The 22874-nt window shown below is 44.1% G+C and overlaps 1 protein-coding gene across 5 annotated transcripts in view; it reads left to right on the top strand.

The window, feature by feature from the left end:
• Positions 1–22874, top strand: part of Ap-1gamma (adaptor protein complex 1, gamma subunit) — a 76492-nt gene that overhangs the window by 11763 nt on the left and 41855 nt on the right. For all 5 annotated transcript variants that reach the window (XM_077686385.1, XM_077686384.1, XM_077686388.1 and 2 more), the window contains exons 2-5: positions 657–870; positions 2005–2271; positions 4288–4384; positions 7699–7775. In XM_077686385.1, the coding sequence (XP_077542511.1) occupies positions 657–870; positions 2005–2271; positions 4288–4384; positions 7699–7775 (655 nt within the window). The remainder of the gene's footprint in view (positions 1–656; positions 871–2004; positions 2272–4287; positions 4385–7698; positions 7776–22874) is intronic.

The raw sequence follows: 22874 nt of genomic DNA, 5'->3' as shown, positions 1-22874 counted from the left end.
CTGCTGTCTCAGAAGCTGTGGCTGCAGAAAGTGGCTTAACACACAGTTCAGCCAAGTCACCATCTGCACAGATCCTGAAGGGCCGTATTCTGAGTCCCTCCTCCACTCGGTAGAGGTGGATTCCGCAATGCTTATGCGTGGAGAAACCGATTTTAAGGATCTCCTCGACCGGAGGCTCGAGTGGAGGAGGAACTCGGAATACCAGGGTAAATCTTTCAAGCAAATCCACTGCGTGGAAGTCCCACAAGGAGGCTTATGTTGCTCTCAAGTGCTGATAAAGTGTGCTGTCATACTGCACGCTAGCTTTAATAGCTGCCAACAAAAATTATGAAGTTGGTTTTAGGTGGCAGTAAAGTTAACCAAAACATTATAGGCCTTTTGGCAAGGTACAAGCTGTTTTACTGTTATCTGAAGACAAGCAGCGTGTATATTGCCTGTGAGATCAGCATTAAGTTTTGTTTTAGACTCCGCACAGGTCTTCAAACACCATGAAGGGGCTTTTTGGGAAGGAATTTGTAGTGGTATACTTGTGTTTCTGGAAATTCTGGAAATTCTGGAAATTTTTAAATGGGAACAACTATTCCATAATCTGCTTAAAAACGTGTGCTCTGGTGAGGTGGTTGTGCAGTGCAATGAGCCATTGGGTGACCATGCAGGTTGACCACAGGGATGCCGACGCCCATGCGTCTGCGAGACCTGATTCGCCAGATTCGGGCCGCCCGCACTGCAGCAGATGAGCGAGCAGTTGTGCAGAAAGAGTGTGCCTATATTCGGTCTACATTCCGCGAAGAAGACAACACCTGGCGCTGTCGAAATGTAGCGAAACTGCTCTACATTCACATGCTTGGTTACCCCGCCCACTTTGGCCAGGTAAGCTTGCTGCCACGTCACCTGCACTGCCTCAAATTCCAATGGAGTTGCTTTGGCTGCAGAGATAATTGTGTGTTTTTTTTGGCAGGCGCAAGTCGTTTGTGTTGATCAGTGCGCACAAAGATGCTAGTCGGTGAAAGACTGAATAAAAGATTAAAAGCTATTACATGCTAAACTGCAACTTAGTCCATTGCCCAGTGCTATAGCAGTGACCATGCAGTAGGGTTGGCTCATGTAAGTTCAACCGTATCACAATCTCAACTCATTCGGGCAAGAGCTTGCTTTCTACAGGGTCAGGTTCAACCCTCGTGCAAAATGCTGTGTGCTATGGCTGGAGTGCATGAGTACTTAAAGAGCAAGTACTTTGCAATGTGTCATCGTACAAGCACTTGTGCAAAGTACCTGTGTGCACAGGATAGTCGCTAGTGAATTTTCTCATAAGTTGGGGTTAATGTCTCAGTGCTCTCCTAGCTGCTTCGCCAGGTATTCCTAACATGATCTTGATTTAAGGATGTAGGTAGCACCATGAAATGGATGAATGTACAGCAAGGTTTTAATGTTGCAATTGTGTGCCATATCTCATTTACGAAATTTTGTTGCTTATGAATGCCATAAAGGGAAAGCAAAGCTGCAACATTGTCACAAGTTTTGGTTGATGCCACTGAGCAATAATTTAAGGTGCAATGCAGCTGCTTTAGCTCCTTTTTAACGTAGAGCATGCACTGCATCTATTATCCTGGCAATCTTTTTCGTGAGAAGTTTGAATGAACGCTGAGTCTTAAGGAGGACTGCTGATGTATTGATGTATTCGTAACTTTGTTGTGCCACTGTATTCATGCTCTGCACTGATTTGAAAAGTGTAGTGTTGGCACTTGGCAGATTTTTTATATTTAATGCAGTCATTCATTTAGTGCAGTCATTTTGCCCCTTTTCTGTTCTTGACAGACAGAGTGGAATTTGTCACAGCACCATAGTTTTAATTGGCCATTGGCAATGTGAACTTAAGTGGTGGGCCAATTATTGAATAGCACTAAGCCCTGATCACTGCTTCCACATGGGTAAACAGTGCTCGTATTGCAAGCCAAGCAGGGGGTGGGTATTTTCAACACTGTGTGATCTCTTTGGCGTGCGCAGTTGGAGTGTCTGAAGTTGATAGCATCGTCGCGCTTTACGGACAAGCGCATCGGCTACTTGGGTGCCATGTTGCTTTTGGATGAGCGGCAAGATGTGCACCTACTCATCACCAACTCCCTAAAGAACGACCTGGGCAGCCAGACCCAGTTTGTGGTGGGCCTGGCACTCACTGCACTAGGCTCCATCTGCTCGCCAGAGATGAGCCGGGACTTGGCCGGGGAGGTGGAACGCCTCCTCAAGACCTCAAATGCCTACATTCGCAAAAAGGTGACCGGCCCTCATTCATTTCTGCCACTTCTGCGTACATTTCACCAACAAAAGCAAGCAAAGAAAGCCCTTTGTTAGCATGTTTCAAAAGACAAGTAGCATTGTACCTGTACATTGTATATGTGGTAGTGCATGCCCAGCCAAGCTGTAATGGAAGCCTATAGAGATGCCATCTTAACCATAAGCATGGGACAACACTGTACTGTCAGTTACTTTCATGGTAAGCCCTGAAGAGAAAAAAAAATCTCAAGGAAACTACTGTAAAGAATTCTCTGGTAGTGCATAAGCATTCCAGCAGCGTTCATCGCACTTAAAAGCAGAGTCCTTCAACGCTCTCCGGGGCTTTTTTACATGGCTTATTTACTGGCCTGGTACTTCACATCAGTCTTTATTTTTAATTTTTGTTCTGCTTTGAACTCATGCCTCTTCAATGCCGTTTTCAACCCCAGGTAACATCTCTCTTTACAAGTAGGCTTCACTGCAAACCAAAGAAGTAATGTGAGGAAGGCAACTTTATGATTATGCACTGAGCCCCATTTAGAGGGGGCTTCATTATTACACACAAATAATTGTTAGGACACTTTTTCAGGTGCAGTGCAAGCAGTCGCATCAAAATATGGTAAAAGCCCTAAGCGTGCATTGTGTTATGTGACAGACGGATGCAAGATTTTTGAGAATTAGATTTAGAATTTTTATGCATTAAGAAGGCCTAAAAAAAAGAAAATGCAGGTGATGACGACGAAAATAGTTCCTTGGTGGTTTGACCCCTACCCGTTAGGGTGCCATTTACTCCGAGTTAGTTGGTAGTGCTAATGATTGCCCAGATATTTAGTTGCTGTCTGCACATATGATTTCTGCGGCCTCACAAATTTCCTGCTCCAACGTGTTTTGTTCTGGACACGGAAGGCATTCATGCAAGCTCACTTAAAGCAATGCCTTAAGGCTACCTTGGAAACCAGATGCATTATAAAGCCTCCCAAACTTTATATGCACACATGCAGAAGGTCTCCCAGATCTCACAGATATTCGTGTTTACACCTTTCGAGCGACCTTTCTTGCACGGTGGGTGTGCAGGGCGGGGGCTGCACTCAGTTGATAGTTGATTGGAGGGTCTAACGCGCCGATGCAACGCAGGCGATGAGGCGCGCCGTAGTGGAGGGCTCCGGATTAATTTTGACCACCTGGGGATCTTTAACATGCGCTGAAATCGAAGGGGGGGGGGGGGGGGAGTAGCTGGCCATATAACAAAATTTAAGCCGATATATTTGTAACTCTGCACTGTACCCTCTGCTCCCTTTGACACCCAACCTATGCACAGTGGAGGGTGCACTGTGGCAGGTCTCCCGCTCTTCAAGCTTCTTGACGCAGCCACACCCACATCACAGAAAGTCGCCAACTGGAGTGTTGCAGGGCCGCTGAGGCTGACCACTCGCACTAAGCGGCCCTTGCAGGTTTTAAGCACGAGTTCTTGGAGGTCTGAGGAGGTCTTTGGCATAAAGTTCCCAATCGTTCGTCTACTGCTTGGCTGTCAGTACATGCTGTGTCTGGAGGAGGTTCTGTTGTTTCAAAACACTGCAGTAATGTAGGGCAGGAAGTTATTGAGACCATTAAATTGGCAGTTGTCATGCAGTGCAGGCAGTGACTGTGCAAGGGAGCTGTCAGTGACACCGTGTGTAGTGGCTGTGCCCGTATGGAAACTGTCGGGCCCATTGTTTCTGTTTTTTCCACTAGCCCCCCTCTTTCTCTTCCTGCATGTTTGCCGTAAAAGTTCTTAGCAGTCCAGTGCAGGTATTTGCATTTGTACCAGATCCTGTAGAGAGCCAGCTGCTTTTTTTGTCTGCTCCTGGCAGAGCTGGCACTTAATTTTTCTTGGTGCACCAACAAGCCCAGCTTCGTGCCATCTGTTGTTGAAGATTTACTACTATGGTCATTTGCAAACAAACTTTATTGAGTAGGATTGCTTATTACCGTTACACTGGACACTGATGTGTACATCCCGGGGTGAATTTTGTGCAGGCTGCCTTGAGTGCTTTCCGGATTATTAGAAAAGTTCCAGAGTTGATGGAAATGTTCATCCCAGCAACACGGTCACTCCTCACTGAAAAGAACCATGGTAAGTGGTTCTTTCTTTAATCAAGCTGCAGTAAAACCTCATTACAAGCAACACGTGGTTGTGAGACATATATTGAAAACGGTTTGGTTGGTTGTCTTATGTTCACCATGTTAGCAACTTCATTTACAAGAGACCTTGCAACGATGTTTTACTGTTGTAGCATGATGCATTTTCAGTTATAGTGGAGGTGCTATTTGTTGGGCTATGAACATTGCAGTACTGTTTAGGCATTGCGTGTGAGCTGTGAAGGCAAACAAATGTGTGCATGCGCTCTTGTTTTCCTTCCCATCGACTACGCGATTTTTTGGCTTCGGCATATTAAACAGAACGTCGGAGCTTGCAAGTGCTGCTGCTGCTTAGCTGAAGTGTCTGTGCTTCATCCCACTGAAAAGTGCCGGAGGCACTGGCCAAATGAACATGTAACAGTGGCAAGAAATAATTGGATGATAATATTATAAACTGTCCTGACAAAAATGTGCGCGAGTTTTTAGCTTGCTCAACCTGGCAGGGCCATTATATTTTTTATGCCTACAGTGGTATGCAAAGGCAAATGGGGCACTGATGGCTGTTCGGTACATCGACAGGTGAAAGTGCGCTAAACGTTCTCTTGTCACAATGGCTGACCATCACAAAAAAAAAAAAAAAAAACAAATGTGCCCAGTTGATGCAGGTTAAAAATGACATATTTTACAAGTAAAATGAGCTTGCCCGCCAGGATTTTTTTTTTTTTTTTACTTATGTGGAAGATTTTTGTGCGTCAACTTGTGGGCCAGTGTGGGAGGAATACTGTGATTGCCATACATAAGCAGTAGCAGGGGGAAGGGAAACTCCAGCGTTGTCCGCACCAATCCCACCAGTCGTTGATGCCGCATGCACAGACAAAATGGCATCGCTGCCAGTAGGGCCTTGTGAAGAGTGAAAGCTGGGGAACTCCTGCTTGCTCCCCACTGTACTGCATTTTGGCCACTCTTGAGGTGATGGAGAGTTCCCTCTTCTAAGCACTTCCTACTTATGGACTCTGATGGAACCACCAAATTTATTTGCATTTAGCAGGGTCAACATGGTTCTATACGGGATAGGTCAATTGCTAAGGGCTATTGTCAATTCCCTTTTTATATTGCCAGATATAGGGTCGGAGAAAAAACTCGGGCATCTCCTTTTGTCAAATTTACTACGTAGTGAACCTGAACGGAAACTAATTTTCATTACATATTTGCTGAACTAGTCATAATAACGAGTAATTTATTATACGTGGAATCTCGGTGATACGAATTCGGTTGATACGAATTTCGTTGTGATACGAATTTTCAAAATTCCCCGGCCAAAATGCATTGTACGCAATGTAAAAAAATTCGGATGATCCGTTCGCATTTATCACCCGGTGCGGGTGATACGAACACGCGAGCAGATGACTGCGGCGTGGACGGGAGGCGGGAGTGTTTGTGCGGCCGTGTGGCCTTGGTCGCACGCAGGCACAAAATCATTAAGCGTGAACTGCATGGAGCGTTTTCTGCTCACGAAAACGCGCCGCGCACGCCACAGGCGCGCTGACGCCACCGCGAATACCACCCGCATGCGGCGCGCGGCGCGGTAAGCCGCGGCAACATGGCGGCGTCAACGGCCGCGAAGTAGGGCGGGTGGCTCGACCGACCGCCTCTGACCGCTCTTTAAAGAACAAAAGAAGTTGCTTATGAAGTAAGGGAGCTGATGAGTCCGAAAACGACACTGTAAAGCATCGTCCGCGCGGCTAGGGAAAGCGCCTATCAAATATCCGCCACCGTGGTACGCCTAAACATCTCCGGCGGAGCCAGCGGGCTGTCCGGAGCGCTTTCAAACTGCCGCCATGAAGAGCGTGCCTCCCCGTTGGCGCAAGTTGGCAGGCTCCTCCCACTGCCGCGCACGTCGCGCGTCATTTTAAAGAACGCGCGCGCAAACGCCGACGCGCCCGGATGGCATGCGGTTCAGGCTTGAGTTCGTGTGCGCGCGTCGCGTCGGCGATGAGCGCGCGTTCTTTTGACGCCCGCGCTGACGATTCAGCCCGGCACCCAGGCGCCAGCCTCTGCCTCGGTTACCGCTAACTGCATTGGGAGGAGCCTCACGACTTGCGCCAATAGGGAGACGCGCGCCTCAATGTGATTGCGGCAATTTCGGAGCGCTAGCAGCAGCTGGCTGGGCCACCTCCGCGGTGGATATTTGGCGTAGATGACATTTTATAGTGCTTCTCCCATACTGTCAGCTCCTTTCCCACATGAGCAATTTAATTTACACATTGAGCTCCGTTTTAACAAAAGGTTAGAAGCGGTTGCTGAAGCTACCTGCACCTCTTCGCGGCAAGAGCCGATGCCATATTGCCGCCGCCTGTCGCATGCGCAGCACATTTCCATTTTTTCTCGTTTTCTGATGATATGAATTTTCGGGTGATACGAATATTTTTGCCGCCCCTTGAGATTCGTATGACCGAGATTCCACTGTAATATTATCTTCATCGAGAAGTCATTTGGAGCTGCTTCAATTTTTTTCACTGTCACCGCCAGGCTTTTGATTATTGTAGGGCTTTTTCAGTATGTGTCAAAAGGAATAGTCGAGAAAATAATTCGGGGCAGGTGTTTTTATTTATTTATTTATTTATTTATTTATTTATTTATTTATTTATTTATTTATTTGCTATTGCTATTTTCTTATGCTTCCTTTGAATATTAGTTGCATTTTTTAAACTTAAAAGTAACTTTCAGAGGAAGCTTTTTAAAGATTTAGAATTGACAGAGCCATCTGTGTAGCAGCCGGCATTCGTTGAACAGTTCCTGTTGTTTCCAATAGTCTTCATATGTGGAAGCTTAAAAGTGGTAGTGAAGCTTCCTCCCATTCTTTGTGGGAACAGCACAAATGTGCTGCAGTCTGCTGTGTGAAGTGTTGTCGAGCTCAAATTCCAGGTGCTACTCCTCGGACCTTGTCTTGGATGCAACGAAAAGATCGTCGCAACTAGTCAGCCATGGGCATGGGCACTTACAGAGTGGGCACTTGCAGTGCATGGGCACTATTCATGGTACAATGCATGTGCACTTACAGTGAGCATTATGATCTAAAGTTTGAGGCTACCCTTGGGGCTTAGTCGAATCATTTGTAAATTTTCATCTGAGAACATCACTTAGTAGTATTTAAAACTGCAAAACCTGTTGCATGAAAGGCTCTTGGTGTGGTTCACTTTATCTTTCCATTTTGGGCATACGGCTCACTTAGTCCGTGTGTGTACATGAAAGAGAAGGTCTGGCACTGCCACCTGGCACGAGTGCTCATGTGGAATTTCTCTCCGGCAGGTGTTCTCATCACGGGGGTCATCCTCATCACAGAAATGTGCGAGAAGAGTCCAGATACCTTGCAGCACTTCAAGAAAGTGAGAACGGTTTGTTGTTGTTGCGGACATTCTTTTCTTTAATTTTGTCTGTTCCTCCCCCCACCCATTTTTCGGTCCTGCAAGTAGGAACTCCTTGCACTTTAAAAGTTCTGGTGCTGTCATGTAAATGAAATGCATAAAAAGACTAAGTATCATCTGCGTAGAAAATCACTGCCTTTTACCAGGATTTCACAAAAATGTTCGGGCTAACTTGGGCCTTCAGTTTACCAGAAACTGCAGCTAGTATAAAATACATGAAAGCACAACTAAACTCGAGTGGCAAAATCTCCCATATTTTTAAATCGGGACTGGCTTCTTGTTTGTAGCCCCTTCTCTGGTTGGCTGCCATTCTGTTTCTAACATTCCTATCGTATTTCGAATACTGAAATATGGTGTCTTTGTCGGTCTTTCTGGCTTTCGGCTGCAGGGTTAATGGTCTTTATAATGTTCTTTTGTTTAATAATAATAATAATGTCTTAATTTGTTTTTGGTGGATACAATACATGGTGATAATATACAGAAAAAGGTCCCAAAGTAAACACTGTAGTGAGACCTCTTGTTAGTAATTGCTAAATGCAGTCGCAGGTTAAAAAGTATGGTAAACAAGGCTTGTGTGACACAAAATTACCACAGTGAAAAATAGCTCACAAGAATTAGCCAGATTAAAATGACGGGAGGAAGTGTTTAATCAAGGAATGAGGTAATGGTACTTTAAGTTCAGGTGGCAGACCATTTCAATTCTTTATTGCAGCAAATTCTGCTGATTGTTTTCCACACTTCATGCACACCTCAGAAGCAGTTAGTTGTGTTGAAGTGAGAACCTGTGGTGTTTGAATTGTTGGGTTGCTTATTACTGATTATACAAAGGTATTCCGGATTTCTGGCTGAACAATAAGCAAGTATTCCCAAGTTATACAGTGCAAATTCGTCGACTGTAAGAAGGTTTAGGCCTTGAAAAAATGGGGGCTCGTGGTACTGGTTGCATGTTATCAGTAATGCTGCTTTGCATTGTATGGGCTGGAGAGGAATTAGGTGCGTACGATAAGTAAGATTCCAAGACATGATACGATAGTGGATGCGAGTGTGAACGAAAGTGTAGTAAAGGGAAATGAGCATTGATAAGCTGAAATATTGATGCGCTTTTAGTAAAACTCTGATATCATAGGCCATCTTCTTTTTTTAAATACTGAATCTGGGTGGTTGATCTAAGGGAGCAGTCTATTTCTGATCCGAGAAACAACCACTGATCAGTTGGGAATATAGAGTGGGAGTTATGATCATGGACAGGTTATTGTGCCCGAGCTTGGGGGAACTAAACACGAACTGTGTTTCAGAGGGATTACTAACTAGCACCACATTCCAAGGTTCCTGAGGCCATTATTTAGCTCCTCGGTTATTTGATCGGTATCATCATGGGCGATGTAAATGGTTGTGTCGTCCTCGCAAAGTAGGCAGTCAGTTGAGGCAGAGAGTGTAGTTTAGGGGACATTGTGTACATATCGTTTTGTTTTTGCGTGCACAAAGTAGGCAAAATGAGCACTGTGCACTGAAGTACACCCGTGACACCTGGCAGCAGTGAATGCAAATTCCATGCTGCGTGGCAATTTTGGCGGGGCCATGGGGAGGGTATTGGTAATCGTGGTTTGTCTGCTGGCAAGTTATCTGCACACAGCAGCCCTTAAGGCCGTATTCTGAGTCCCTCCTCCACTCCACTCGGCTGAGGGGAGGATTTTGCAATGCTTATGCGTGGGGAAATCGATTTCAAGGATCTCCTCCACTGGAGGCACGAGCGCAGGAGGGACTGAGCACACCAGGGTTAGTGTCACTCGCGCAACCTGTGCCGCCGCATTCTGCTTCTCAGAGGTGATTGGGACATAGTTGCAATGCTGCCCACTGCTGGCCGGGCTGCCGCATCAAAGAATGCTTGGGCCGTCATAGTGTGTGGTGGGACCATGACCGGCTTTATAGATAGCAACCTGCCCATCACAGGCGGTGACAGTGGGAGCAAGCGTGCCAAAGCATTGCCGTGTAGGGATGAATCGCTTCGTCAGGTGGGGCTAAGTTTAATCCTCAAACCCGCCAGCTTCGCTTCGCTTGCTGCGGGGCCTGTGACTGCTCACATAAAATGTAGCAGTCGTACCAATGAATGCCAATTGTACCGATCACTACCTACAATAGCGACCAGCTACTAGAATTCACGGTTAAATCTTGAACCGTCTCTTAGCTGTGCAAACGTCAATCAACGCACACAAGTAAACCATAGTGCTACTATATGGGCCTGCTCGAATAACATTTTTTATAACATGCAAAAACTTCGTCGACTTTCGCTTTATGTTGAGGAGTGTTTTTTACGTGAAGCTCGTCTATGCAGGTGCAAAAGTTCGCTGGGAAAGCTCGAATTTGTATTAACACCCCAAGAGGGCCATTCCGTGCGTGGAAGTGCCGCCATTCTTGCGCTAAAACAGAGTTTTTCCAGTGAAGGCAGCAATAATCAACCGTAACCTCTTCAGCGGCTGCCACGTTTTCACCATACGGGAGCGCCACAGAGCTTCATCAGGGTGGCTTAAAATTAAACCCAACAAATTGCAAAGTTAGGTATAGCAGCTGTCCGAGTTCAATGCTTGCGATGAGAACCAGTTATCTTTGGGATGTCTTTTAAGCGACTGCTCCTGTACCGAAGTGATTGGAACCCGTTGAAAACAAATTGCATTTACTGTGCGCGTTCCGGGCTTGGTCAGCTGTACGCAACAAGTAACATCATGTACAATATCCACTGAAAGTACGGTGCAAAAATATCGCAGGATCTTTGAGTGTATTCTTTCAGGAATGCGTTTCTTTTGGCTAGGTTTGTCATCGAACCTCCTGCCTAAGTTGACTACAACCTACAACCTTGGCACCAGGCTCACTGCAGCTACTTTTTCAACAATAACTATGCATGCTGCTGCTACACTGCCTCAAAAGCTAGCAGCCAACGGGAAATTTTCGACACGCGCTATATTTTTTTCTTTTTGTAATATTCGTTTATGTGTCATAAACTAACAAAAATTTACCGCACCAAGTGTTTCTTCCGGTTTCTTCTTTCTTTTTCATTTGTCGCACTATATGAAACAGTGCACGCAAAGTGCTTCTTTCTGTTCCTTTTTGTCTGTTCCATGCTATAGAACTAAACTCACTGAGTATTGTTTTTTCTTTCTTCTTCTTCTTCTTCTTCTTCTTCTTCTTCTTTGCGGTTGTACGTGCACTATCAAATGGCATTGAACGCTTTAGCAAAGGGTTAGCAGCTGGGGACACTTTTTTGGGGACGATATCCGGGTGGGTGCACGTTCGGTGGATGCTGGCCAGGTGCATGCTTTTGCTAGCCTATCCAAGCAACAATTTTGCGTTCAAAAACTCTTATTTCAGCATGCTGCCGATCTCGCAGAAGGTGTGCACTACCCCCTGTGTGAATTGGCAAAGACGGTGCACAACGGACCGAGAGAACGATTAAATAACGACGATGGCAGGCCGAGAAAATTTTTGTATACAACAGAGAAGTGGGGATTAAAACCAGCACCAGCCGGTGTAGTGCCGCCGGAAAGAACTAAAAAGAACCAAACAAGCAATGACAAATTCGGCACGAGGAATCAGCGCGCGCGGGCAGGTCGCTATCTATAAAGCGGTCGTGGGTGGGACATGCATTACTGTTCTTACTCTATTCTGTTGCATTATCTACAGCCAATTTCAGTGATCATGGAAAAAATAAAAATGTTTAAATTGGAATTGTACACCCTCGCACTTCACATGAAATGGCAGCGTATTGCTTTCCATGCTTTCTGTCATGATGGGATTAATGTGAAAAGAAAACATGAAGTCCTCATGATGTACCAACTCTGCTTATGCCTTTGCATTTGTAAACCAAATAATCACTGCAAAACTGGGGTCTGTGAGGTTGAAACGCTTGAACATAACAGTAGCACAGTTAAGAGCACTAATCATACTATGGCAATAGGGGGAGAAGTCTATTGCTAGGTTGGTTTTCCTTTTGCATACAATTCTTGCACACTGCTAGCTTTGACGTTCTTTTATCTTTTTTTTTCTCTATAAAGAAAGGGGGTGCGCTTTTGGATCGGGTAAGTATGGTAACCAGCGGTTCAAGCAGACTTTAAATTCGTTGGCATCAAACAGTCAAGCTGACGAGTGGGGTTAAACTGTGCAAAAAAATAATGACCAAACATGAAACAACTTTAGCTCGACTTTTCATTGCTTTTTTGTCGTTGCATTTGGGGGAGAGAACTGTGAAAAAAAAAAAAACCCACGGGGGACATCACCATAAGAACTTGCACATGTGTTGTCTGCTACACTCCGGCTTCGTGTTGCTGCTGTTTCCATTCTTCAATACCTATCCCAGACTGCCGCTTCCATGGTCATTGAAGCCGACGCCCATTGAAACTTTCAGCATCAAATCTAACTGGCGTGCATCACTTTCACTTTTGGCTGCAGGCAGCATTGTGACTGGACAGTTCAATATGCTGTGGATACACAGGTGAAAGGGTCTAAATTTTATGGGTCTCAAATCAGCTTTCTGATTTTTTACTTCCTTGAGCAATCATTGGCATTTTAAGAACTCTGTCGAGTTCAAGGTCTTTGAAAGTCGACTGTCGTTGAAAGTAGCCATGTGGCAGTACCTGATCACCATTCACTTTGATGGTCATCAGTTTTAGCAACATGGACGTGGCCATCCGGCACAGGTAATACTGGCACATTTGATGAGTGGCCGCCTTGTCTGGCACTTTTGCTTACATTGTATTACATGGTGGTTTATTAATTTGTTTTCACAATGCCAGGGTAGTATCACAGGCTTTTGTGTGAAGCTCTAGTGCTGTCCTCTGTGCCTGTTATAGGTTTGCACTAGGTTTGTTTCTGAAAGCTGGAGAAAGATTGCCAGTTAAATTGCCAGCGGCTAGCATGCTCCCCTACTAGGGAAAATGTGCCACCTATCATGCCACAAGCAATGAAAAAATTTCCCAAAATGGCTTTCCGAGGACTTAGTTGGTGTTGCACAATTAGGAGTATGCTTCCCTGTGTCCAACTTTTTCTCTGCACCCTCTCTCACTCTTTTCTGGTCTAACTGCTGATTGTGAAGAAATGGGGATTTCTTGGGGTGTAATGCAATGTATCAAATTGTTTCAGTGTCTGTTCTCTCAACATATTGTATTGCTTAGGAGCATGACCAAGCCACTAGCTAATTCGAAAATTGTGGAATTCTTTAAAAATACTGCATCACCACTTGTCAGCGTCCACTATAATTGCACATGACAAGTTGTGTTCAAGTGCCATTAAAAAAATTCAAGCATTTAAAAATTTTCACCCACACTTCTGAACATCACCCACACCCACACTTCTGGTCGAATTAAGGAATGACACAAATACAGTAGAGCCATATTGAAACATTCCTGGTTATTGTATTTTCTTAGTACTACCATGCTGTGAAAGCTCATTTCCGCTGCAGGGTGTTTTCACGAGACATCAGACAGGCGTGTCCGGTCGACATCTTGGATTTTGATTGCAATTTTATATATAGCTCCTTGTGCAGAGGGGAAAACTTATCTGGAGTTATTTTGCGGGGAAAAAATTTTTTCCTTACCCAAAAAAATTTCCAAAGTCTGCTCGGGTCACTTGTGCGTTGAGCGGCTCGCGGAGAATTTGCAACTTCTACCACTGTAAAACAAAAACTGCTGCAGCTATAGCTCTAGTTATTTTTATGTAAAGACTTTGCATACTTTCAAATGATTTACTGTATTCGTGTATGGTGAGCAGAGCGAATTTTTTTTTAATAAAAATTCCCAAATTGAAAAAAAATTTGAAAATTACCCAAGAGGCTATTTTTCTCCAACTAAACAAGCTAGGTAGTTGAAATTCTTGAGTGCTATCCTTCTATTCTTTTTCAATCTCCGTGCTAATTGTAGTTTATGTGGTCAAGACAGTTATATTTCAAGAAAACACTCTTTTACAGCTAGGTAACGCAGTTGGTACATTGTGAAAGCCAATTAAACAAAAAGGCCATCTTCGATTTCTTTCAAACTTTCACAAATCAAAGCCAAAGTTGCTCTGTATCACCTACATCAAAAACATGATGCACTTTTTTTGTTTTGCAGCTACAAAGTGCCAAATATGGCTTTGTTAGCAGTATTGCAATGCCATATTCAAGTGGTTTGTAAGAATCTGTAGAAAGAGAAATAGCAGTTAGAAAGAGAAAATTATTAAAAACATTACAGTGAGCATGCTTTGTTGAAATTAGACGTGTATCGAGTACATTGCACCTAAACCTCATGTTGAAGCTCCGGCTTCCGAGCCCATGTTTCGTCATGTATACAGGGTGTTACAACGATAACTGGAACCCTTTAAATTTTTTTTCCTGAGCGAACCGCCCCTCGGTTCACACTCAAACTTCACAGGAATGGGGCCTTTTGTGGTCTATTTTGTTTGACATCAGAAACAACAACGGTACTTACCTGTTTATTCTGAAAATAAACAACAATTTTCGCCTGTGGGAAAATGGCGGCAGAACTAGGGCGTGCGAGCCAGTAAAAGCTGATTTGGAATGACAGCGCCACCTGGGGTATGCTGAGCCAAACGAACGATGGGGATTCATGCTCCTTTCGTGGCCGGAAGGAGCCAATGACGTAGCAGTTGATCAGAAAATGTGAAAGCAGGTGAGGAAACAAATACAACATTTATTGGCAACGATGAACCGTGGGAATGTTTTGTTATGATTGGAATCAGCTGTTATGCAACTATTTGTGATCATCGTGAGCTAGGGACGAAAGATTTTCTGATTGTCTGCTACACCATTTCGCTCCTTCCTACCGGGAATCCCCATCGTCCGTTTTGCTCCGCATACCCCAGGTGGCGCCGTCGTTTCAAGATCAGCTTGCACTGGCTGGCACGTCCTAATCGGCCGCCATTTTCCCATAGGCGAAAATCGTTTTTATTTATTTTCAGAATAAACAGGTAAGTACCGTCATTGTTCCCGGTGTCAAACAAAATAGACCACAAAATGCGACCTTTGTGTAAAGTTGAACCGAGCAGCGATTCGCTCAGGAAAAATTTTTAAAGTGTTCCACTTATCGTCATAACACCCTGTATAGTCATCAACTGGTCACGTCTGTACCGCGCAATTCGAGACGTGGCCTTTTTAGGACTGGTGGGCTTTAAATGATTGCCCCAATATTGGATGAAATACAACGGAGCCATGGAGTGATACAAAAATGTCTCAATGAACCAAGGCAGCAAATTGTCCTTACGTTCGAACTATGTGCATTTCAGTTCTCTGATCTGGTACTCGCACTTTCTTCAAACTTCGGGAATGGCACCCGTGTGCCATTGAGTGTGAAAATTTGAGTCGACATGAACTGGTTTTCGAGGATCTCTGTGGCACCATATGCTAGTGCAGAGCAGTTAGCGTTGACGAGGCCGTACGTATTCACTGTCATTTTTAGCATGAAGCAGTAGGGCAGTGAGGCTAATCCAAGTGGCCAATCCCGGGTTAGCAGCAACTAAAGCGTTTTAGATGCTAACAGTACTAGGGTGGCTTCCTTCTACTGACTTTAAATACAGGGCAGGATGAACACGCTGGTTAGTCGGCTCAACAGGATGTTTTGTTCCAATATCCAGATCTTCCACACTACAGAAGTTCCTTCTTCAGATAATTTTTTTCTTAGGCCATCTTCAATAATCAGCAGAAAGCATGCGCTCCTTACTAGTCTTGGGCTATTGAGCCTCCGGGGCAATTTGATGTGCGTGAATTGTAGAAGGCGATGATCACGCAGAAACTGTTCCTAGCTAGGGTGGTTTTTTTCAAGCGGCCTCCTGTTGTCGCTCATGGTGGCTAAGGTCATAGTTATACATTTTGTTCGGTACTTTTCGTTTTACTGGGAAGCATGAGATCATATATTACTAAAATTAGGCAGGAAGTTCAGAAGCCATGCGTTAGTACTTGCCGTATTTTTGTGATTCTAAGCACCCACTGATCCTAAGCACCCTCCCATATTTTCAGAGAAGAAAAATTGGAAAAAAAGTTTTCATGCGAACCTAAGCACCCCCTTTCCTTACCAACCATCACGAGGTGGATTCTAGACGCGGGGAAGTGGGCCCGCGTTGACGTTGTGGCCAAGTAATTTATAAAGTTTTCTATTACAAATTATTTCAACGGAACAGAACACGACCTACCTGCTGGGAAATACTGAGAGCGGTGGCCCAAGCGGCACAACACTCAAGTGGTAGTGAGGGTGTCTGAATATCAGAAGTAAGTGGTGGGTTCACTTTCTGTGCCTATTTTTTTATTATAGAATGCTTGTTAAATAAAACATTATTCCTTGCGCGCCCATCTGATATGGTCACAAAAAAAAAAGTGGCCGAAGGGGGAGGGGGGAGTATTTAGGTTTTCCTAATCTAAAGCACACTGGGCATCGCGACCGTGGAAAAAAAGGGGTGCTTAGAATCGAGGAACTGCGGTATTTATTTCCGCCAGAATGCTTCCCCCGACGCTGCAAGTTTATTAATTGATTAATTGTGAGGCCTCTCGTGAAAAAAACCCTGTTATGTTTAGTCATTTGCAAGTTAACATAATGTGTTTTCTTGAGTCAATGTTTTTATTTTTGGTTCTCCTCAAAAATGTACCAAAAAGTTATGTTGAAGTGTGCACAATTGAAACAAAAAATGCTAACAATAAAGGCCATGTAGCAAAAATTGCACCGGTCCTTTTTCACTGAGTTCTTACTGTGCTTGGCAACATCCGGACTAGAGATAAGCAGTCAGAGTAGTTCGCTTCTTTTACCTAGGTTTAGTACACTTGTTTGATGTTATGTTTTTGTACACAGTTTCTAATGAAAGGATTGAAAGATGTCCCAGGCACTTTGGAGTTATCATTCTTCTTCTGTGACTTAGCAAGCCTTCTGGATTGGATGGCTTGTAAAACCCAAGCTAGGCACACCCTCGATTCCACCTAGCAAGGTGCAAGCGCACTTATGATAGGTATCGGTTATGTCGGTCCTGAGCTTGTTTATCAATGAATTGCAGGAACTGACTTCACTTCATGTGCTTATGAAGGCTCGTTAAAGTCGGTGGCAAGCGTGAACTCGTTTTCTTCCTAAACTGGTGGCAACTAAAGTTCGTCAGTTGCCTCGAGGAAAATGTTCATACTACTGGATTTTTTTTTTTTGAGGGATTGGTGATTATTGGTTCTTTTGAATGATTAAGGATTTGTCTATGTGATATTTTTTTTACTCAAGACTCAAACATGTGGGGACTGAGAAAATGGCATCAGGGAAGGTGTAGAGCCGAAGTCCTGGCAAAAGCTGAAATTAAAAGTTCCCCACTTCAAGCTCCACACACTTGGTTGCACCATTTCCGAAAGGCAATGTTTCATCATGGTTTGAAAGTTCCTGCTTCCGAGGGCCGCTCTTTTGTCTCTGCAAAATAACAAACCACATTTACCTTGCTGCCACTATTCACTCGAGCGCCATTCAGACATACTTGCGCTGCTGTGTGTGGCATTTTTACGCGGCAAGAACAGTAGTAACAAGGGCTACGTACCGTATAAGTCGGAACATAGGTCGAGATTTTTTACAAAAAAGTTTGTTGAAAAGTCATCCCTCGACCTATATACTGGTCATTGGCATAATAATGGTTGTCATCTGACAACCAGGGAGCCCATCGAACCGATCCAAACCGGAAAGGCACCGTCACCACCGACATCAATCAGACGCATGGGCTTTTTTTTTGCTTCTTTATGAGCGAGCGTGTGGGTGCTATTCTCGTCTTGCTCAAGATAAGTTTTAAGGCACTTAGTGCCAGTTCACAACAGCATTTAAAAGAAGCGTCATATAGTATGCCCAAGCCAATAGCAACATGTCCGTCTAGCGCCAGTTCGGTGTCACAGAAAAGGGTGCACGCTATTGGCGTAGGCTGAGGGGCTGCTCTCACTATGCAACTCTCGGAAGACCTCGATTCGTGGGCACCGCACTGTAAGCCCGTAACTGGAGGAAAGGTGGTGAATTTTGTCTGCTAGCATTGTGCGACTTCCCTACGAATAGATGGCCGTCCGCAACACCCAGATGCCTGCTGGCCGCCTGCGCATGGGTGTCCCATGCACGGTGCTCGGTTACTGATAAGATGTTCTGGTGAGCATTTATCCCCGGACTGCACAGAGGACAGCTTGCTTTGCGGGAGACAGCCAGACAGAGGCCAGGTAGAGTCGTCTGACGAGGTTTAAGACAGCCCGATTGAGTAACTTTTGGACAAAACAAATGCTCATAACCACAATAAAACGATAATAGGTAGTACATAAATTTTCTTTTCTATTGCCCGCCCGCAAGCTAAGGGGGTCAACCTATATTCAAACTTATACGGTATTTAAAAACGCACTGGTGTGGCAGCAAAAGAGTTATGCTGGCGCTGTATCGTAGCAAAACCGCCTGCGCGGTAAACTTAGTTCTTGCGATGTTTGCAGCAATAGAGGGGCTTGTATGGCGAGCAAGTAGCTGAGCACAAATTTGGTAATTTGTGGGGTTCTGTGCAACGGCAATACATACTGGGAGGTCTCGATTGAATGAACCTGGAGGACTTTGCTCAACGTGAATATGTACACAGCTGCACATTTGGGACACTAAGGTTAACTTGACGGATTTAAATGAAATGAGAAGCGTTTATTTGTTGCCACTTGCTCTGTATCGCAGGCCCTTCATATTCTAGAAGCTTCCAAAATGCATCCGAACCAACTAACCCAGCAGTGCATCCTAGTTGGATTTGAAATCTGTTCACTGTTGCCTACCTTTTTGTGATTACAAGGTGGCTCTTTGTATTTAGAGTGTTTGTTCCACTAGATCTTGATAGCCTCCCATGTTTTAGCTGGCAGCTTTTATTTCGAGAAGTCAAAGCCTGTGGGGGGCCCACTTCGGATCATTACTATTTTCTGAACTACAATGTCTCAAAAAAGGAGAGCATCGACAATGGATAAGACATGAAATCTTTGATAGCCATGCTAAACATGGTGGCAGTTACGATCATTTCTTTGACTTTAGACGATCAAGATAAAAGCAGTTCTGTGGGAGCGGCTGAAACGGGTGGTTGTAATGCAAGACAGATTGTTGAATTGGTGCATCTTTAACCCTTGCTGTCCTGAAATTTTTACTTTAACTTAAGCAAAAATTGTTTTTCTGTGCGCTTGCGTATAGTTCTCAACCTCAAAAGTGCAGAAACGAAAAGTTGAGATGATAGTGCAAGTATATATTAATTTATAGGCTTGACAATTAGGTCATTAGGCAATTAAAAGTTTTCTTTCAGTAGAAAAAAAATTCTTGTTTTCTTAAAAGGTACGACATCCTAAGCCTACAGACAAGAAATAAAGTTAGTAATGCAAGTATTCAGTAATTTCCAGCCATTTAAACAAACAAGCCCTTCAGTTTCCGTACCCGCTCCCCTATCCTACCTTATTATGTCCACTAGAGCTTCTATTTCATATCATCCAGTTTCGCGAAAATGCAACAGTAGTGATGTGTATCACAAGAAGTATACTTGAAGAACTCTTGCCCTGAAAACTAGTAGTTTTGGTTTAGTTTTGAAGGCGCCAGAGGATATTTTGTGTGGTGTCATCAAATGGCGACACCAGGGCTGAAAAAAAAAAACATTTTAAAAGGGGAGCAGTTTGAGCAGCTTTGAAGCTGTTTGGCATCGTGTGCAGCATCCCCCAGAGTGAATTGGTTCTTCGCAAGGACCAGGCCCAGATTTTTAGCCCAACACTGTGGGGCACCCAAGGGCTCACTGTTGCATTCTGCCCAACCTTGCTGCTGTCAACCTGGCTTTGTGGTGGCTTGCACGTGTACTAGACACCGTTATTATTTGCATTGAAGGCGTTGAGATGAAAGTCGTATTGCTATCGCTTAGCATCAGTCACAAGTGATATTTTCAAATTTTATTTCCTGTAGCGCTGCTACACTGTTTGGGCTGAATTGCATTAGATTTGCTGGTTGGCGCGAAATACTTACCGCAAGCGGCGCCTTTCCTCTTTTGTGAAGCCTCGGGCTAGTGTGGTCTAAGGAACAGTGTGAGCAGAAAGGGCTGACGGTGGTGTCTTCTCTTCCTTCCCTTTTTTATTCCCATCCCCAACCACTCTTGTTGTGACGGGAGCAGTACAACGAGGTATCGCTTTTTATGCTCCTCCCCCTGCCCCATCTCATTTTTGGGCTCTCTTTCTGGCTCTCTCTCTCTCTCTCTCTGAACTCCTATTTATGCCTGCTGCCTTGTTGGCCTGCTTTGCCAGCCTGCTTTGTTGGCCTCAGTGTTCCTTGTCATAGCCTCCCACTCTTTCACCTGTTGGCATAGCCGCTGGCTGGAGTTGTGACGTAAACAATTGTTTGGTTTTGTATTTATTGCAAAGGGCAGCTTTGTGTGTGTGCAGAACTGTCCAAGCCCGGGGGTTTTCGTTATGTTTCAGTTGCTCACTGTACAAAAAATACTATTAACAATCGCCAAGTGTGTCTGTATGTGATGGTTACTCTGCTAGTCTTGCTATGACAACAAAGGTCGCAAGAGTACTTGCCTTGTTCCTAGTTTAGCGCTTTACAGTGACATTTTCCACATACACATTCGTCATCACGATTAAAAAAAGGCAATTATTGGTGTTTAATGAAAGGAAGGATCTCATTTTTGCTTAGCCAAAACCAGGCCTTGCAAGTCCTTTCAATGAAGTGTTGCAAAACAAACATATTTATTTTTGGCTGTAATGGAAACGAGCAGGTATGCTTGCGACCATTTGAATTTTGCATGTTGAACATTTTGCCCATATTTTAAGCTTGAGCAAGATGCGCAAGCATGTGTGCTCTCTTATTTTTGAATCCCATGGTTCTTGTTGCCCTTACCATTTATATGTCTGTTGTAGCTGCATCAAACTGGCTTGCTGCTGCAAAGCAGTGACGAAATTTATGCACTGTTTCCCTTGCAATGCTTCCCAGAAGCATGTCTACATTTCTATGGCAGTAAAATCTGCTCTGTTTGTTCATTTAAAGAGCCGCATCCCAAATAGTAGTCCGAATGACTTTACAAAGTTTCCACAATAGCGTCTTATTTAGCTCACACCTGCCATGGAGGGCAGAACCAGAAGTGTTGTTTCATGCTGTGTCACTGGCCGCTTCAGTTCTGTCATACGAGTTACAAACAGGTGTCTCTCCTATGGCATAGTCAGTGAGGCTGTTGTGAGTCACATTTCTTGTTTTCAAATCATGATAGCACTAAATGCGTACTAGAGGATGTTGAGAAACATGAGAAAGAATCCAGGTAGTATAGCTACATAAGCAAAAGGCTCGTGGAAACAAGTATTGTCAAGGTACAAATTTTGTAATTCAGCTGTAGCCACTAAATGGTTGTAAATCGGTTGCCTACATGTGGTGTAGATTTCAGGTCGTGCAGGATGTTTTAGGCACATCTTATTTTGCATTGGCTCTAAATTTGTACTGTGGAAACTGTTTTTTCTAAGTTGATTCACGCGACGACAGCAATGAGTTCTCTGATAATCTGATGTACAAAAGCTGCGGTTGGAAAAAAAGTACAAGAGATTCCATTTTTCAGAACTCACCTTAGAAAGTATGCTGCCGAAAGATAGCAATCGTGTAGAGAACTTTGTGTGGGCCATTGCAGTAATATGTAGTGTGCTATAGCGAGAACCTTTTCCTTTTTCAGTATCTCTGTTTTTAGTAGCAGCTTTTAGCCACAGCTGTCTTTAGCCCTTTGTTGGTCACAACGAGGATCACTTGTGTACAACTTGCTGGACCTGACCACCTGTCCTATTCCAGTTCAGTAAAAAAAAAAAACAGTACAACTGAACATGCAGATTGAAAAAAGAAGTGATTTGGGACTCATGTTTCGTTGTCCACTTCATTTACTTTCATTAGTGGGGTGCTGCGTATTATAAGCCTACCAAAGTGGGCTACATTGGGCAGCAGTTGACAAACTTTGCACAGGTGCATGAAAAAAATTGGGAGTACCAACACCACCTTTTGCTCTTGTCCACGGAGGTCAGGTGATGGACATTGGCTTTAAAGTGCAGCTGATTAGGCACACTGGTCATTCAGCAGTTTCTTCTTCTTGGTACTAGTTCACACTCGTTTGAGTTGCCTAAAATGGCTCTGAAATTTCTCTGTGCTCACTTTGGGGTTTCTTGTATAAACTGCATATGGCCTATGGCCCAGTGTTCATGTGCAGACAGGGCAAGCTGCTGGATTGGAGCACCTGCATTGTGATGGGGAGAGGAAGTATATGTGGGGGGCATCACACCGGAGGCCACTAAGGTTACTGGGGCACCAACCGTTTCGAAACCACAAGAAAAATAAAATGCACATATACAGTTTTTTTTTTCAGCGCTCCATAAGTAATGATACCTGGAGGGCCAGGTTTCTTTTTTTTTTTTTTTTCCTCTCTCTTTCTTCTAAGAAAGATTGTTGGCAAAAGTGGAAGCCTTTTGTTATACACATGTCCTCCCATCTGGCAAGCAGCCTATGCTTGCATTTGCTTTGTAGAGACCTATTACAATGAGCAGTGGTTCAGAAAGGTTTCTGTCGGCTACTGGGGTGTCAGTTGGGGTAAATTTATGCTGGGCTATTTGTATCAGAACAGGAGACAGACTCTGAAGTCCCGAACTAGCTCTGGGCATTTAAAGTGTCCTCTTAAGTGTCCTGCTCTTTGAACCAGCTTCTCTGTTTTTTGTGCCGTGCATGATGCTTCTGTACCACCCTGCCTGTTTTCGCACCTTTACAATTGGAAGGCTTGACTTGCATGCATAGCTGGTGCACCACAAAAATTTAATGACTACTTGACAGGAATATAGCTAAAACATTTTCATTGGTTATTTATTTAGTATAATAAGCCTGTATGTTGAGAGAAATGAGGATGCAAGCTTTCACTGTAACGCTTGCGCATAATAGTGCATTTATTTAGGTAGATGATGGTTGCGAAGTTTTGTCTTTTGTATGGTGAAATGCCAATGACTTCTTCTTTTCTTTTTCTTCGATTTATTTCTAACTTTCTGCAAAAACATGATTAGGTTTAGAGTTCTTTAAGTTTTGTTTG

Source organism: Haemaphysalis longicornis, unplaced genomic scaffold (assembly GCF_048455015.1).
Source record: "Haemaphysalis longicornis isolate Haplotype H1 unplaced genomic scaffold, Haemaphysalis longicornis Haplotype H1 scaffold_1, whole genome shotgun sequence".
In the NCBI taxonomy this organism is placed as follows: Eukaryota; Metazoa; Arthropoda; class Arachnida; order Ixodida; family Ixodidae; genus Haemaphysalis; species Haemaphysalis longicornis.
The sequence above is the reverse complement of the archived record's forward strand: the minus strand, read 5'-3'. Positions and strand labels throughout refer to the sequence as shown.